The 18338-nt window shown below is 42.0% G+C and overlaps 1 protein-coding gene across 1 annotated transcript in view; it reads left to right on the top strand.

Moving 5' to 3' along the window:
* The window catches only part of dcc (DCC netrin 1 receptor), a 239903-nt gene that overhangs the window by 184478 nt on the left and 37087 nt on the right, over positions 1 to 18338 (top strand). Inside the window, exons 22-25 of the mRNA XM_019258599.2 lie at positions 4121 to 4186; positions 10587 to 10749; positions 11576 to 11799; positions 12359 to 12475. Of these exons, the coding sequence (XP_019114144.2) occupies positions 4121 to 4186; positions 10587 to 10749; positions 11576 to 11799; positions 12359 to 12475 (570 nt within the window). The remainder of the gene's footprint in view (positions 1 to 4120; positions 4187 to 10586; positions 10750 to 11575; positions 11800 to 12358; positions 12476 to 18338) is intronic.

Here is an 18338-nt window from a genome sequence, read left to right as displayed (position 1 = left end):
ATAGAAACTCATGGTGCCAGAGGACAGGTAGAGACGCTGTGCTGCTGCCAGATGAGATGCTGAATGAAGCCGTCTTCACACATACACTCCAGAGAAAGTCCAGACCGGAGTCATTGTTTCACACATGTAGTTCTCAGGTGTTGACAAACCGTGAACTTTACAAACCTGAGTCTGAAAATAACTACGAACCACAAACTGAGGGCGAGGATGTTATATGACGCAGCGTGATACTGCAGACAGGACACAGAGAGACAGACAGGACGCAGACAGCAGAGAGACAGACAGGCAGCACCGTGCAGCAGGAGGAAAGCGACAAATCTGAATCTATAGGTCAACAGATGTGTGATGTGAGAGCATGTGAAACAGGTTTATTCTGTGAGTCTCATGGTCATTGAGTGAGAGTTGGCAGCCCACACAAAGTGAGGAGCGAGGAACGTACAAAGTGACAGTGACCGTCCTGTTTGAGTCTGATTTAACAACTACTGTCAGCTGAAAATGACTTCAGAATATAGGATGAAGGGAAGGAAGACGAGTGGAGAAGATAGAAGGGTGAAACCAGGAAATGGAGTTGGAAAAGGTTAGAAGGGAAGGAAAGGGTGGATGAAAGGAGGAGAGGAGAGAAGAGGGATGATGCTGACTGAATGTTAGTCTTGAGAAATCATGTGAGAAAATGTGAAAACAGAGAAACTTACTCCATTTTCTTCTTAATTGATTTATTTTTCATCTTATGCAAACAAGCCCGACTCATCACGCTGAAGGAAAGTCAGTTGTTAATTACACAGCGGAAAACATTTTTCCTCTGACGGAGAGACATAAAAAGAGAGCGAGTGAGTGAGCGAGAGAGGAAAAAGAGTTTCTGTAATTATTAATGCAGACAAATGAGAGGCGATGGGGAAGAGCTGTTTACCATATTTAAGTTCATCAAATGAACACAGGCGTAATTAACACTCTGTTCTCTGATTCCATTCATCAGCTGCAGCGAGCGAGAGGGCGACGGGATGCTAATGAACGCCACAAACTTTTTCACTTTGCTTCACTTTGAATTCTGTCTCATTTCATAAACGAGCTGACTCACTAATGGGCAGCTGTTGCACTGTTCTAATGACATGCACAGAAATGCACACACCAGCAGACTGCTGCAGTGCATGCTGGACCTAAACCAACAGCAGTGCATCATCAGCAAGTGAGAGACGGAGGCGGCCGTGCTCTGCGAGGCCGCACAGTGGTGCTGATTTCACCAGTAAATGCTAATACCAGCATGCTAACCGCATCCGCTACCATGTGACACACACTTCAAGGTGCTTGCTGCAGATGCATTGTGGGGATTCTCCGCCGTGCAGCTGGACCTCGGCGCAGTGAAGCGATTCAGGTGTTAGGACGCTGAACCACAGAGACTCAGCTCTGGTGTCAGGGTGTTAAATGGTGCTGTTTGTCACTGACAGATGTGTGGATGGGTACGTCTGTGTGCATATGTGTGTGTGTGTGTGTGCACATGTACACACTGCAGTCCCTCTCCATATAAATCACAAGTGTTGTCAGGGGAGGAGGAAGATTGATGTTCAGCCCTGTTACTGTGGCCCTTACACTGTAAACAAACACACACACACACACACACACACACACACACAGATGTTACACACTGTTTAATGCACACACAAAGACAAACATAATTCATGCGTGCGTGTGTGTGTGTGTGTGTGTGTGTGTGTGTGTGTGTGTTTTCAGAAATCCGGCTTTAAACAAGCTGGTTTCTGCTGCATGCTGGGAGATGAAGGAGCTTTAAAATGAGGGAGAATTATGTATCGTGTCCGCCTTTAAATCCATCTGAGATGTGGAGGCCTTTAGATTTTTCTGATGGGTGTGACACTGTGGAGATTTGATCAGTTCCCTCTCTCTGTTCTCTGACAGCCTCTATGATGATCTGCCTCTGATTTCCTCGTCCAGTGATGCAAATGCATCTCACTCCCCCGCCCCCACAACAAAGGCTTCCCCACATCAGCCTATCTGGGATCTGATGCGGGATCAGTCGCACTCTTTTACACTTATAGTAAGATGTTAGTCACAAATCGTTTAGAAAGTTGTTCTCTGTGAACTGTTTCCACTGTGAGTACTGATGTGGAGGTTGTGTAGCAAGGCGATGTGTCTCTCTCCCGCATCTTTTTATACATTATGGTGAGCAGGACTGTCAGACAATGCTGACTGAAATCTCTGGGACTCTGAAAAGTTTAATTAATCCATTCCAATTTAAGGAGACTGTTGCATTCACAAGAGTCAGCACCCCCCGAGTGTGAGGCAAATGGTGTGGTTCTCTGTGGGAAAATGGTGGAATGCTTCACCTATGATCATGAGCTTTGGGTGGTGACCGAAAAAATGCGATTGCGGAGTGGCCGAAATGAGCTTTTCCTCGTCTCAGCTCAGCTTTAGAGAAAGAGTGAGGAGCTCGGACATCTGGAGGGAGCTCAGAGTAGAGCTGCTGCTGCTTCACGGGCAGCTGATTAGGATGCCATCAGGGCGCCTTTATTTGGAGGTTTTCCAGGCACATCCAACTGGGAGGAGACCCCTAGACAGACCCAGAACGCTAGAGGGACTATATATCCTATCTAGCCTGGGAATGCCTCGGGATCTCCCAGGAAAAACTGGAATGTGTTGCTGGGGAGAAGGACATCCGGAGCGCCCTGCTAAACCTGCTGCCATCGCGGCCCGACCCTGGGTGAATTAAAAAGTTCTATTTCCTCACACACATGTGTGTACGTAATTAGCTAGCCAATTTAACAAAGTGGCACATTCATTATTAATCCCACCTACAGTGCTTAGATTGGTTGTTTCTCTAACAACAGGAATCAGATCAGGTCATGTGGATGTAGTTCTTAATCAGACTAATTGTAATGTGGAGTGGTTGTAGCCAGTTTGACGTGTGTATAAGACATCACAGTAGTGACGTAGCCTCAGATGAACAGCTGGAGGGACACGGTAGTTCGGTTTCATATTTAAGAGTGGTTTTTAATCTGCATATACACAAAAATATGAAACGTATTCTTCATTGAAAACTTCAGTTGTTTCACCACTACATGTTGGAAATGTCTTGAAGTTCCCTCGGGTGGATTTTGTTGATGTTGTTACTTCAGGCTATGTTCTTGATTTATTTGACCTTGATGTTGAAACCAAACTAACAGATTGCCTGTGGTGAGCTTTCTTTGAATCTGTAATAGAAATCCAGCCTATGGTTTTGTTCACTTTGACTCTGGAGGAAACCATTATATTGATTCAGCCTGATTTAACACAGTGTGATCACCTCTATCGGGCTAATTTAGCTTAGAATTGTACATGAGCTCTGGTGTGACTGCAATGATAAACACAGAGCTGTGATTCAGCAGAATGGTGTTTTGCACAAAAACAGCTCTGTGTGCACGGCCCTCCTCTTCAAACTTGAACATTTGACTAATAAACAAACCGACAGGGTGCTAAAACACACTCCCGCCTCTGCTGATTGTTGGCGGTTTGTTAAAGAAGAGAGCTCAGCAGGTTTACTCCTTGCCACTTATGACCTCTTACAGGGCGCCACAGCAAAACTGTGCTATCAGGCCCCTATTGACTGCCGCAAACTAGAGAAAATCAATAGAAAAAAAAAGATTTTTTTAGACATTCATTGGTTTTATTGACAGCATTCCTCTTTAATCGATATTAGTGATGCAAATTCTTAAAAATGAAATGCCACATAGTGAATGAGACATTTATTCCATGTGGGTCTGAGGCTCGGGGGCAGTTGTTGGCAATCCATTCTTGTCATCTTTAGTCGGTGGTGTAGATGCCTGCAAAGTCCTTTCTCTGGGAATCCATTCCAAAAATCTGTTGAAGTGTTAGTGTCCTGGCAGGTGGATGCAACCTGAAGATTTGGACTAAATGCACTGAGAACTCCACACGTGTGATGTGTGTGTTTTTGCCTGTGTGTGTGTTTGTGTTAGTGTGTGCACCATCTTAACAAGGTAATTTCCTTCCTAACAAGGAACCAGTCTCTCAGTTCCATCTATAAAATAACTCTTTTTCTGCTTCACCTCCGCAATTTTCTCTTACTTTTTTTTTCCTCCTTCCTGATGTTCCTGTTTATTTTTTCACCCTCCAGGTCGAGGTGGAGACCACGCCTACTGGCCATCTGACACCAACCTGATTGACAGGAGCAGCATCAACGGTAAGACACTCTCTCACACACAGACACACACACACAGACTTGTCCTTCTGCTTGACTGAATCCGACTGTCACAAAGGAGATTTACATTTGGGTTCATTATCGGATTTGATACTCTAATGAGAACAAATCTCCTGGGAGCTGAGCCGATCGAGTGTGTGTGTGTGTGTGTGTGTGTTATTCTGCAGTGTCATCAGATCGTCACAGCGACTCACATGTTGTCTCTGATCGCTCAGCTCAGCAACGTCTGAACTTTAACGACTGGCTGCGTCCTGACGAGGAGCCTCACATCGCTGATTTGCAGTCCGTTAGCGTCTTCCTTCCTGTTTCTTGTTCAGTTGCCGCCGGCAGCAGAAATTAATTAGATTTTCTGTTTCAACATCAATCAGTGTTGTTACAAACTGGAGAAAATAATAATCTTTATTGTGGAAGAGGATTAAAATAGTGTAGAGGCATATGTCTGCTGCTTTTAATATAATGACAAAAAACAGAAACAATAATATTGATGATCATTACAGTGACAGAGGAAGCTTCTAACTTCTAATATATCAATACAACAAAGAATATCAAACTTGCAGAGGGCGAACAGCTGGGTGTGCACAGATTGTCCTTTACAGGAGATTTGTTTCTGCAGCCTGTACATGCATTTCAGACATACATACATATATTCAGTACAAGATACAAAGAGACACCACGACATAGCAACAAGAATATACATTCAATGCAGCACATTTAAACACATCCAACCCTCCCTGTCCTGTGCGTAGCACCCCCTATGGTGGTTACCAGGGTGCTTTGTTTAGGGATTCTATAGCAGGAGATGGTATAAAGCACGAACGTACGAATGATGAGTTGAGGGGGTGGCTGGGGTCGTGTGCTATACTGAGTGCTCTGCGTGTAATGGCTGTATTGTTGAGGTCTAAGAGGTTGGGGGTGGGGAGATGGTGTGTGATGTGTGTGACACTGATATATTCTTATATATATGATATGCTTGTACAAAAATGTTAATTCTAATGTTATAATATTCAAGCAAATGCTAACAATAATTCTAATTAAATATTAAATGTTAACTCATGCTAATATTAATTCTAATTGTACATACACTAATGCTGAAGGGGTGTTCATGCCATCAGTAATACAGTTGCTATTAATAACCCTGAAACTAGTGCTGAAGCTAAAGTTATTGCTAATAATACAAATCGTGGCCATAACCATAACTGTCTCCCCTCATTTCTATGACGAAAAACTGTTACCGCTCCCCTGCAGAGAGGTCAAAGGTCAGGGTCTGTAGCTGGCAGTGATTCAGAGCCTCAGTGGAGGACACTTGAGCACTGTGTGTGTGTGTGTGTGTGTGTCTGTGTGTGTGCGCGTGTGTGTGTGTGTGTCTGTGGATGGACATTTTGTCAGCGTTGTTGCTGCTGCTGCCGGAGGCATTCATAAATCCGTCCTCTGTGACCTCCGCCCTCCTCTGGCTTTATGGCGGGTCAGCAGGGGCGATGCCTCGTTCATCAGCTCCGCCGTATTTCAGCTTTAACGCGGTGTCGTCCTTTATGTCGCGGAGCTTCCTCTCACTTGAAAGATGACCTACAGGGAAGATCCGCCTCCAACTCCCTCCACCAGGTCACATAGCTCTGCACGTCTCCACCTTGATCGCCCGCACAGGACTCTGTGATCTGATCCGGCCGGCGGTTCCGATTCACTATCTGAGCAGGTTGGAAGTCTGCGTGTCGCACAGTTTGGCTGCTGACACACACATTCACGATGGTTCATCCTCTCCTCGTTTCCTCCAGAGGAGGTGACTGTTGTCAGAGATGAGAGCTTCATACCACTCAACCATTTAAAGTTAAAAATATCTCAGCTTTAAGCAAAGAACTCAAAAGAGTTCTTAATCCCTTGAACCCTCCTCTGAATTTTCACTTAGCTGTTAAGGTATAACAGCCATGTTCCTCCTCTCTGCAGGACGTGGCTTCACATCGCACAAAAGTGAGTGTATACAGACAAATGAAAGATAATGGAAAATTAGCCAGCATTGGTGCTTTGTGAGGATTTCCTCACTACCTGTTGCCCATGTGCTGATTTGTTGATATTGTTGTGTGGCTTTAAGCTGCTCAGAGCTTCTCTAAATTATTCCATAGTCACTGAGCCGCTGGAGCGGTGCAGTGCCGTGCTCAAGGGCATCTCAGCAGAGGTTGTTAATGCTCCTGTTATTATTATCAGACTTCCCCTCTGTCAGCTGATGCTCTTGTTAGTCATTGTATTCGTCAACAGCTTTTCTATTTTGAATGTGGCAGAAATGGAATGTAATATTCATATTATCACTTGAAAATAAGAATTGTTGATCCTTTTATTTGTACAGATGTTGTGGTCCTCTTTCACAGAGTCTGCAATGTTGGACCCTGGTCAAATCAAATCAGATCAACTTTTTGCAAGTTTTATGGCTACTTAGTTTCTCATTTCACGCTAGGAAGGAGAGGGTGAGGCGAGGGGTATTCACCTCTAGATGCCTTTGAATCTTATACACTGGTCCTTCAAAAAGTTTTTTTTTTTTTTTTTTTTTTTTTAAATCTCTCCAGGAAACTGCCCAGGAAATGTACAGGTGCAGAGAAACTTATTTCCAAACAGAAAGCCACTCTGAAGGCTATCTCCTAACTACCAGGAATAAAATTCAGAATCGTCTGCTTACAGGTATTTATTCCAATAAGAGAAACTTTTGTTGGCCCTCGGTGGGGAAAGTTGGATGTTACAGTAAAGTAAAGCAAAAGGAAAGAGATAAGTGCAGATTGTTGCTGCAACCCTGGACTGCTGAGGCATGCCTGCCATCCTTTAAATCTCATACCACACCTCCTTTGTGCTGCTCTGTCCTCTTTACAGATGCAGTGTTTAAACTTCATGATAGAAGTTAAGTTTGAATATATAGAGTCCTGTAAATACCCAGTTTCGTAGCATTAAAACTGACAAATTCCCAAATTACCAAGTACATGATCTCAGTGTTAGCTACAGCCCCTGGTCAGAGTAAAGCATTGTTAATAATATTATATGAATATGATAATATAATGTTCTATTCAAGTCAAGCCATAACAGTGTGACCTGTACCTGAAAGTGGGTCAACTATAATCAAAGACATTCCATTATTGTGTTGGTTCATGTTTCTCTTGTTCCATCCTCAATATATGTCAACAAATATTGTTGAGTATTTCTTTTAAAAGCCTCTCTTTTCTCTTCCTGTGAGACATAAACATATTTTTGATGATTCATCTTGAACTCGGGGGCAGTTACATAAAGAGACAGAGTGGGTAGCTGGCAGCGTGATATAGGAGGAGGTGTGTGTTTCAGATTTCAGCTGGCAAAAAATGACTTTCCAAGGAATGTGGTTGAGGTCTAATTTATTCATTTAGCCCTTATCCAATCACGTCCGTAGGCTTTGATTTAAATCTCTCATAACTAAAGCCCATCTCGCCCATATTTCAACATTATTAAGTTGCACAATAGTCTTCTTTCTTTCTTCTTCTGTGGACATAAAACATAAGCATGGAGGTAGACTCTAATTCTTGGAAACAGTTTGACAGAACTTTTCCAAACTTCTTTACTGATATGGTTGAAATGTCAAGTCATTCTAATTTGCACATAGACTGTATAAAACATGGATGTTGTGTGTGTGACGTCACCCCAGCTAAAGAGCTGTTGTTAAGCTCAGTTTGGTGGCTTTGACTGTCGCCTTCTTGGCAGTCCTGCCTGTGCCACCTCCCAGCTAATCTAAAAGTGGGCAAAGAGGTGGAGCACTGGTCGAGCTAAGGTGGACTGAATGAAGCCTGGTTTCTCAAACAAGCTACCTGTGACAGCATCTACCTGTTAATTAAAGCAGACACGCTCTTAATTCTTCATAACTTTAAGCCTTATCATCTGAACAGGTGAGTTGTATATACATTCACCCTCAGTATAGTTGTCATGAACGGGGGAATTAGCTATAGAGACCAAAACAGTTTTTTGTACCAGGCTGTAAACATGTTTATTTCTGCTGTGAAGTTGGACATTTGGACATGGGGACTTATGGAGACTGACTCACTTCTGGAGCCAGCCTCAAGTGGCTGAACTGCAGTTTTGGCACGTCCACATATTTAGGGGTCCTGCATATATTTAAGGAGCATTTCTATCCTACAAATAAAACAATAATTTCTATTTTTCTCAATTAAATTTAAAATGTCTGGCATCTCAAATTCAACCTTGTGACCATCTATCCACTCGGTTCATATATATATATATATATATATATATATATGAAATCTTAAATGGACATACAAATTAAAAAGCAACAACACAACAATGGACAAAACAAAGCAGCAACTGATGATGCATTAATCATCATCATTACGTTACAAGAGGTAAAACATTTTGACCTGACGATGAGCTAATAATAACTGTGTCATTGCAGAGCAGAGCAATGAGTCGGTCTGTCCATCCATCCAACTCAAAGAACCCCTTTTGATTTTAAAGATATTTTTTTGGCCTTTATTTTCGACAGAGACAGCTGAAGACTGACAGGAATGTGGGGAGAGAGAGATGGGGAATAACATGCGGGAATGAGCCACAGGTCGGATTCCAACCCTGGGCCACTGCAGCAATCACTGAACCTTTGTACATGGGGCGGCTGCTCCACCAACTGAGCTAAATGACACCCCAGACCCCCTTTTGATTTTACTTCAGCTCCACCATGAAACCAGTAAAACCCTGAGCAAAGAGTCAGATTTCTGTTTGACTTGTTTGTTTATATATATATATATATATATATATATATATATATATAAAGAAAAGGGGGGAAGATGATGAAATCTAACTCAAAACAAGAAAAGAAAAAAAGTGATATTATGGCCCCTGTGCTGCAGCTGTGAGCTGTGATGGATTGTGGTTTTCATTGAGAGAGATGACCGACTGGAGAGAGAGAGAGAGAGAGAGAGAGAGAGAGAGAGAGAGAGGGGGAGAGAGGAGGTGAAGGAGGTAAAGTGCCTCCCTCTGATGCTTTTTCTCCTCTCTTCCTCCCACCATTCTGCTCTTTTTCCTCCTCTCAGGCATCTCTATCATCTTTTTTTCCACCCTTTCACCCCCTGACTTCTCTCCCTCTTCCTCTCCCTCCTCCTCTTCCTCTCCCCCCAGACTTCATGCTACTCCCGCGTTTCCTATTTTCTCTCTCTCTCTCTGCTCCAAGGTCGAGTTAATGAATGACAGAGCGTGTCATCAATTCCCCTTTCTCCCTTTACACCTGTCATACACTCACTCATTCTCTCAGTCACACACACACACACACACACACACACACACACACACACACACACACACACACACACACACATTGTGTATTGATTGGCACAGCAGCAGCAGCAGCTTTGTGTTGTCAGTCCAGTGAAAGCACTTTGGGTTTCATTCTGCAGTCTTTTATTTTGTAGCTGCGTCTTTATATCCGAAAGGTTGCTTTTGGTTAAACAGTCTGTTTTATTTAGCATAATAGACTGCAGTGATTATAGTGATTAAAAGACTTAAATAAGGTGGATGAACAGGATCATGGAAATAAAATGCATTATTTATGGTTCGGCGCTGCTGCTTCTCGTCTCTCAAACCTTTGGAAATGCAAATCAACATCACAGTTTAGATTAACAAGAAATCATTCATTTAAGTCTTGAATCAAAATGTCAGAGTAATAAATGTCAGCTTTCAAAGCAGTGTGACTTCCAATAAAATCAATACTCTACACCGCCATAATGAGAATAAAACTGAACATGAAATGGAATATTCATAACTCTGTTTTTATTAGTGCATAATCACCTGAAAAAGGGAATCGTCATGATTTTGTTACCTCAGAATGAGATTTTTATATCTACAGACGCCACTAAACCCTGCAGGTTTTTGTGCGTTTTGCAGCCACCGTAGTTTCTGTTTCACACTTGGAAGGAGAGGGTGATGTCTGACCTCCAAATTCCACCAGGTGCTGGCGCGACACATTGTGTGTGCGCCACGGTCGCCGCAGCTGGAGCAGGGATACGTGGCCGTTCTAGTCAATGTATCTATGTATCTGAACAAGCAAACAAAGTCACATTTGTGTCGGTGTCCGGTGGAGTTTCAGGGTGAGGGGGTTGCAGTCAGCAAATATACCACTAGATGGCACTAAATCCGACACACTGGCCCTTTAAAATGTGGATTTGAATTTTGTCCTGAAGGCATCACACATAATGAATAATTTGACTTGAATTTTTAACTTTTGCTGAAACATCACGCACTCAAAAATCACTTTTACTAAGATGACTAATCTTATTATTGGCAGCCACAGACCTCCATAAACCTCAAACCCTTACCTCAGTTAAGAGGAAACTCAGTGTTACATATCTTCTCACCTCCACTTTTCTGTGTTTTTCAGAGAATCCCATTGGTCAGATGCGACCACCCCATGGCAGCGCCACGCCTCAGAAGAATAGCAACCTGCTGGTCATCATCGTGGTTTCTGTGGGAGCGGTCACCATGGTGGTCGTCGTCATCGTGGCGCTCATCTGCACCCGCCGATCCTCCGCCCAGCAGAGGAAGTAAGACTCATTCATCTGTGTGATGGCAGTAGTGTAGTGTGAACAGAATGGACGTGTTCATTTTCTTTCAGTCCTCCTTGATGCACCCTGTTTTTCCTTCCTGTCTGTTGCAGCAAACATTTCTGTCATGGTTCTGATGATCAGGTGTGTTAATGCACTGCAGGGATTTTGGGGTGTTGCCTAGAGACACGAAATGCAGTCCAGCCATAGTTCACTGTGGGTGCGTCCCAAATGTCTGATTTTTCCAGAAGTCATTATTGACGTTCCAAAGCTCTTATTTCTGCTCCGATGAGCCGTGAGGATACACAAGAGCAGCCTTCACATAAATCTTTTACCAGCTGACATGCCACTGTTTGAATATCACTTATTGATCTGACTGATCTGATACATCAATAAATATAAATGCTGTGTTAACTGTAGCTCAACAACAAAAGACCACAAACAACATTCATCATTTATTAGAAAGATCTTTTCATTTAACTTATTATGACACTTTAACATCATTTATGGTCATTTCCATTCATTCACGTAAAGCTGATAATCCCTGAGTGTCGGTTCGATGTGAGTTACATCGCCCCATTTCAGTTTTTCCCTGGAACATTTAGCCAAATAAATCATTTCCAGTGTGCAAAAGACAACATAACCAAATTCTTGACACAGCCAGAATATCAATAAATACAGATGCAAATAATGAATAAAGAATATACACTTGGGATCCGCCCTGTGTCGTCCACTTACATCAGTCCTTCAGTCCCTTCTCTTTCACATCATGTCTGCCCTCCTTCCTATTTGTCCACTGACTTCCTGTTTCTGGTCCTCTTTGCAGGAAGAGAGCGAGCCACAGCGCCAGTAAGAGAAAGGGCAGCCAGAAGGACCTGCGACCGCCTGACCTCTGGATCCACCATGAGGAGATGGAGATGAAGAACATGGAGAAAGCTCCCAGTGTTGCCCCCTCTGGACACGACTCGCCCATCCAGTCCTGCCAGGACCTACCCCAGGTGGCACATAGCCAATCAGAGAGCCAGATGGGCAGCAAGAGCAGCCACTCAGGTACAGGAAGGATGTTGATTCATTCATTTATTTTGTTATTTAAATGGTTCTATTTAAATATGCACAATAACAATTAAATAAAACCTTGCTTAATTAATTGTGTTTACTTAGATTTTGTTTTTATAGAACACAACATAATTTGCCTCAGAGCTTTTAAGAAAAACAAGTGCCCTGTTTTATGATTTCATTATTAATTTTTTTCTGCTTATTAACTTTGATTTGCATCTTTTATAGATATATAGATGCAGATTTCATATTAGGGTTCACCTGTCTGTCTATTGCCTGGTTATAACAAACCTCCACAGTATTGAGCACTAAAACTAAAAGATTTTATAATTTCTTCTTTTCTCCATTCCTATTACTACTAACTGATTCATGTATTTCCATTATGAGGCTCGGTTAAATTAGCTGTGTAACGAAGCCTGATTCTAATGTATTAACAATATATAAATAATACCTTCCAGTGGGAAACATTATTTAGCTCTCTCTGAGTGTTTAGAGAAGAGGGAGAAAACGTTTGAATCCTTGTTTTTGATGTTTGAACGCTCTGATGTTTCAGGAGCTGACGCCGACGAGGCATCCAGCAGTATCTCCACTCTGGAGCGCTCCCTGGCTGCCAGGAGGGGAACACGAGGCAAAATGATGATTCCTATGGACTCACAGCCGAGCAACACACGTAAGTAACACAGCTCTGTGTGCGTGTTTGGAGGAACTCCTTTAACGGAACTTTTCTTTGTACAAAGGTTTTCAGCACAATGACCATGCTAATGAGCCAAGCAGCATTGTTTACTGCCATCGTTACTTTCACCTGTGAAATAACTCAAGATCATATGTGCCTTCTTAACATGAATTAAAGCGACACTCCACTTATATATGTATATATAATATGGACAGCTGTACACGTGTATTTGTATGGTTACATTACGTATGATCAAAAACTTGCAACAGCTTTGCTAACAGCCAAACATCAACCAGGTCACCAACAGCAGACCCAGCAGCAGCTGACTAGTCCAACAGCAGTCAGCCCAGCTCGGAGTCTGTCTTTTATTTCACCAAGCTCTCTGTGACTCCCTCCCAAGCATGTGCAGACGCAAGTGATTTCTTCAACGGGTTTATTGAAGTCTCCAACTCTCCACAACCGTCCAAAGACCTCCGCAAACCGTGAAACTGGCAATACATAGTATTACAGCTCACATTATTAACACACTCGATATTCTCAAGTAAACATTCATTACAAAAAATAAAGACAAACAAATACCTCGTTGGCTGCATGCCATGAAAGGAAATCTAGTTCTTCTGTCTTCACCATGTAACCTTTTAACTGTGTAGCTCGACAGCATCACACCTAAGCTGGGCCGCTGTGTGTCACGAAGTGACCACGCTTGCTTCTCTCTGCCGTTAGGCAAACGCTACAGGCACGACAGCTCAACGTAGGCTTCAAAATAAAAGTACCCTTAGCCTTTCATAATAGAAGCATGTGAACAATTACAAAAATAACCAGATAATTCACAAAATGAGTTTCTTATACAAAATGAAAAGGAATATTAAATGAATATGAAGATTAAAGTAGCAACAGTTACACTCTCACCAACCTCTAGAAATCAGTCCCAGATTTACTCTTGTCATTCTTGCTTGCTCATTTCCTCTTCTTAGCTTCCTCCATCAGCGTCCTCTTGGGTCTCTTTGCCTCTGTCATTATGTCCATAGAGGATGCTGAGTCTGGTGCCATTGTCTACTTGCCCAGCTCCAGTTCTGGCATGACACCAGCCCCAGAAAACATTTTCTCCATAAAATATGATCCAGTTTCACCAAAATGAGTGAAATAGTTGGTGGTGTGTGACTTAGTGACGTAAAGAGTGTCATACTTCTTGCAGGTGATTGTACAAAGTTATATGGTGTGAGAACAAACTTACAGATGACATCATTCACCGGATTACAAAATGATTTAAAGTCGGTTAGTTCATGGTACAAAAGGGCTTTAATCACATGTAACATATCTTTCATGGGTGGTAAATTCCATGTGATCCTTTGTAAGGACTGTTTTTCAGTTCTCAGTAAAAGCCTGCACAGATTCCTGCATCCAGAACCAAACTCGACATCAACTGAACACTGCTGCATGGAATGTCATGTGACATATCAGGGGTGATGACAGTTCATCTCTCTCTCTCATGGCGGAGTGGTCGAGATGTAAAAAGTCTTTCATGCAAACGCAGAAGTGAAGTCAAAGGGATGAGAGAACACACACATGAATAACACACTCACAGCCACGCACTCACACTGATAATTAGCCTGTATGTTCCTTCAGAAGGACTCACAGGGCAGAGGGCAGAGTAAGAACATCTGAGGGGAGGAGGACAAGCTGCTGAGGGGAGATGAAGAATAAAAGTGAGAAGAAAGAGCAGAATTGTGTATCGGTTTATAAATGTCCAGATCGCTGAAAAATCTTGAGCAGTGACACTGTTCACTAATAACACTATTCACACTCATATGTTTGGAGTATTGAGCTACATTTATTTCTCTACAAACACATGATGAATTGTGAAAAAGTTTAGCGCCAAGTTGTTGCAGAACAATCCTGCCTTTACCCTCTGATGGCCTCCACCTTCTAAAACATCACGAATCAGCGCTGAAAATAAATCTGCCGTGTGACGTGACAGTGCTGCGATGGTTAAGGCACAGACATCTTATCATCAGCCTAAATGATGACTTGTTATTAAAGCAGAGCTGTTGAACCTAGATGCAAACACGGATCATCATCAATCAGCTGAAGAGAGTTTATTGTCACAGAGATAGATGATGATGGCATAGCTCGGGGGCGTTCTCTGGGGATCGGCGTGTAATGAGGGTGTGGTGACTGGGAGACAGATGAGGTTCCGGTCTAGACGGGCAGGCCTAATCCAAAAAAAGAAACTGAAGACTGGGGGCAGCTGGACATGGCCCTCACACACAGAGAACGACTAGAAACCAGCATCCAACATCAATCCATCCATTTTCAGTAATTGCTTACACCTATCAGGGATATCAACTGACATTGGGCAAGAGGTGAGGTACAACCAAGCAGCAACTTCCAGTGCTGGGAAATGAAGCCAATATGGAAGTGCTAAAAACTGTAATTCCTCGAGCGGCCGCTTGAGACAGGCTACAGAGGTGAGTCAATCTCCATAAGTGGCCGCATTAATAGGCCGTTAGGGATGGCTTATTAAAGCACCCAGGTGTCATTCAGCCCACCTCTGGTCTGCTGCTGATCCACGTCTTTACCGATATTTAGATTAGACGAGAGACTCAAATACAGACCCATGGGAAATTTATAGTCACCAATGAACCTGGTATGGCCATGTCTTTGGACTGTGAGAGGAAGCCGGAGTACACCGAGAGAAGCCACAAAGACACGAGAAGAACATGTAAAATGACAAGGGGAAACAGCAGAAGAACACAGACTTCGTCCACACTTGTAGCAACCCCGTGAGACTGTGTTACACAATTACTCACACAAATACATGTATAACAGTATAACAGTATAATCAGAATGTGAAACCACATGCAAGTTGTCCTGGTATTATTTATTCTTCTGTTATCAGATTTTTTTTCTCAGATCATTTCATGTTTGAGTCTGCCCCTGTTCACGGTCATGAAGAGGATGCAGCTCATTTTCCAGACAATGAACATGATTTTCAAATAATCCACTCCTATTGACATTTTTTAAATCAAAAACATGGTTTTTAAAGCTACAATCACTCCCATGACCCTTTAGCTTGAAGGTCACTGCGTCCCATGAGACTCTCTGTGTAATATCTCTGGTCATATCGGATCATTTCAGGAAAAGATTTCTTTGAATTTCCATAAAAATGAACAGTAAATCTTCAGGTTATAAAATGACTCCTCCAGCATCCATTTGTCTTTTCAATAACAGCACTAGTGGCTGACATCTTCTTCAAAGTTCAATAAATCTGTCAAGAAAAACTGGCCTTCCACCCCCACAAAGTCCTGGTTGTCTACAGGTCTCCTAGAAAACTGTGAGGACAAAGTGCTGTTAGTTTTACAGTATAAATGCTGGTGTCGTGCCGGAACCAGAGCTTGGCAAGTGGGCAATGTAACTGGGGCTCAGCAGTCTTTGGACATAATGGCAGAGGAGAAGAGACCAAAGAGGACGTTGAGCATGTCACTTTAATACAGCATCCTAGCTATTACATAACTATTATATAATATATTGCACAATATGTTAATATAAAATATTATCAGTATAGTTGAAGTGTGTAAACCGGGAGAATTGCGAAGTGGCAAAATGACACCTGTAACAAACCACAGCATTCAGAATATGTCCATGAATGTATTGTCCCAGTCCATACTCTGCTGGCATTTCAAAATAAGAGTGCAGCGCTAACAAATCAAACCAAATCAGATCATTTTAGTTTGATGAGGATGTGTTATCTTTAAATAGTCAAGCCACATTTGAAGGACAGGTCCCAGCTGTGTCTCACTTCCATCATCTTCACCTCCAGGCAGCTCCGTCACACTGCGGGTGGAGTTCATGGCGTTTGTAGCTGTCTATAAATGGCTTTGTGTAAAAGTGCCTCAATCCATCGGCAGATTGACATAGAACATCTGCAGGATCTCCGAGAACAGCAAGCGACACCACGACACATCCGTGAACCAGTTTCTCGTCTGTGGAAACACATCGTCTAATTACTGCCTCCTCTCTCTGCGGAGTGTGTGCTCAGTCACTTCACTCTGAGCTGAAAGTTTCACATCGTAATTATCCCACTCCCAGTCTTTAAGGACTCGTGTCCTCGTTTCTCTGCCTTTCTTATTCTTCTTCTGTTTACTGCAGCTGTAACAAACAGCGAACAGGAACAACCAGGATTCAGTGCTGTCTGTTTTTGTCAGGAGTGTGAGTCAGCATGTGGCTCGTTTTTTCTCGCATGTGGCAAGCTCTCCTGTGTGTTTTCATGAATACGTGTGCATGTGTGTGTGTGTGTGTGTGTGTTATATGTGGGTCACAGTAAAACAGGAAAACCCTTCAGGCTCTCTCTGCCAACATACAGACCCGTCCTCTACTCTGATCTGTGTCTTTCTCTCTTTCCGTTGCCTGTCGTGTTTTTCACTTCAGAACTTTTCTTTCATCTGATCCTTTTGTCAGAGTTCAGTCTGGAGGACTTCTTCATTCCGTTTCCTCTCGCCTTCAGTCATTTTTCACCTGAGCCATGACTTTGCAGTCTTTGCGGTCCGTACAAAAATCAACAGTACTGACAGTAAAAGCTATTAGATAAAAACAAAAAGAATGATGTTGTCCTGATGACAAAAGAATGTGTCACTGGAGGAATGTACAGGAGAGAGCAGTGTGAGTCAAACATCAATATCTCGTTCAAAAATGAAAGACATTGTTGTAGAATCATAATCGACTTTTAGAACCATTTTTAAAACATTTTCAGAATAGATATTGAAACATTTTTGCTCTATTAAAACCTCCATTATTGGATAGTTTACAGGGTCATTTTTATTTTTTATTTTAATAATACATAAAAAGACAACAAATAATCAGAATACATTTGTAATAAACAAAGTATATTTGTAAATTATTCAAAACTCATGAAAATTATTTAAAAGGCTTTATTTTCATTGTATTTATTTATAAAAAGGTATATAGTACATAGTTTACTATATGAATAAGTTTACTTATTCAAAAATGACCTTCCCATTTATCCTTCCCATTTATGTAGCTACTGGCTGTTTTTTGCACCTGAATGTGATCAATATCTGATGCCCAAGTTGGTACATGGTGTTGAATATGGATACCAGTATTATGGTGTTTATTATCTGTTTATTATATATTTATCATAGTCACATTTCTTGCAGACACATTTCTTCTTCTATAAGGAATAATATTGTACATTGAAAACACAAGATGGCACCAGTGCCTTAGATTTCTTTCATATATTGAAACTTTCCTGCCATATATTTAAAATTTCCCTTCATATATTGAAACTTTTCTTCCATATATTCAAACTTTTCCTTTATATGTTCAAACTTTCCCTCTATATATTCAAACTTTTCCTCCATATATTCAAACTTTGTGTGTCACATGCTGGTTATCTTCAATTTTCCTATGCTGGTCTGCTTCCTTCAGGTTTTTTGTGTAATGAGCAGTGTTGGGTATAGTTACTTTGGAAAGTAGTTAATTAGGTTACAACGTTACCGTCAATTAAAAGTAATCTGTTACGTTACAGCTATGAATAAAAGTAACGCGTTCGAGTACTCATGCGTTACCAAAAATGAAAAGCTGCTTGCAGCGCCTCGCACATGCTGCTACTTAACTGACACAGACACACAGCCTGCTTTAAATGCCCAGAGAAGTCCTGACAATGAATAACGTCAGTCATCCAACCAAACTAACTCTGCAGGATGACAATAACAGGAAAGACAGTCGGCATTGGATAAAAGCTGTTTTTTGAAATTGGTAGTGTAATTTTTTGTGGTCAACAAAAGCTTTTCACCAACGCACAGTGTGCATTTTACCGTTATGTTGTTCTTGTCCTTTTCGC

This window comes from Larimichthys crocea, chromosome IV (genome assembly GCF_000972845.2).
Source record: "Larimichthys crocea isolate SSNF chromosome IV, L_crocea_2.0, whole genome shotgun sequence".
NCBI lineage: Eukaryota > Metazoa > Chordata > Actinopteri > Sciaenidae > Larimichthys > Larimichthys crocea.
Note: the sequence above shows the minus strand (reverse complement) of the source record. Positions and strands in the feature narration are given on the sequence as shown.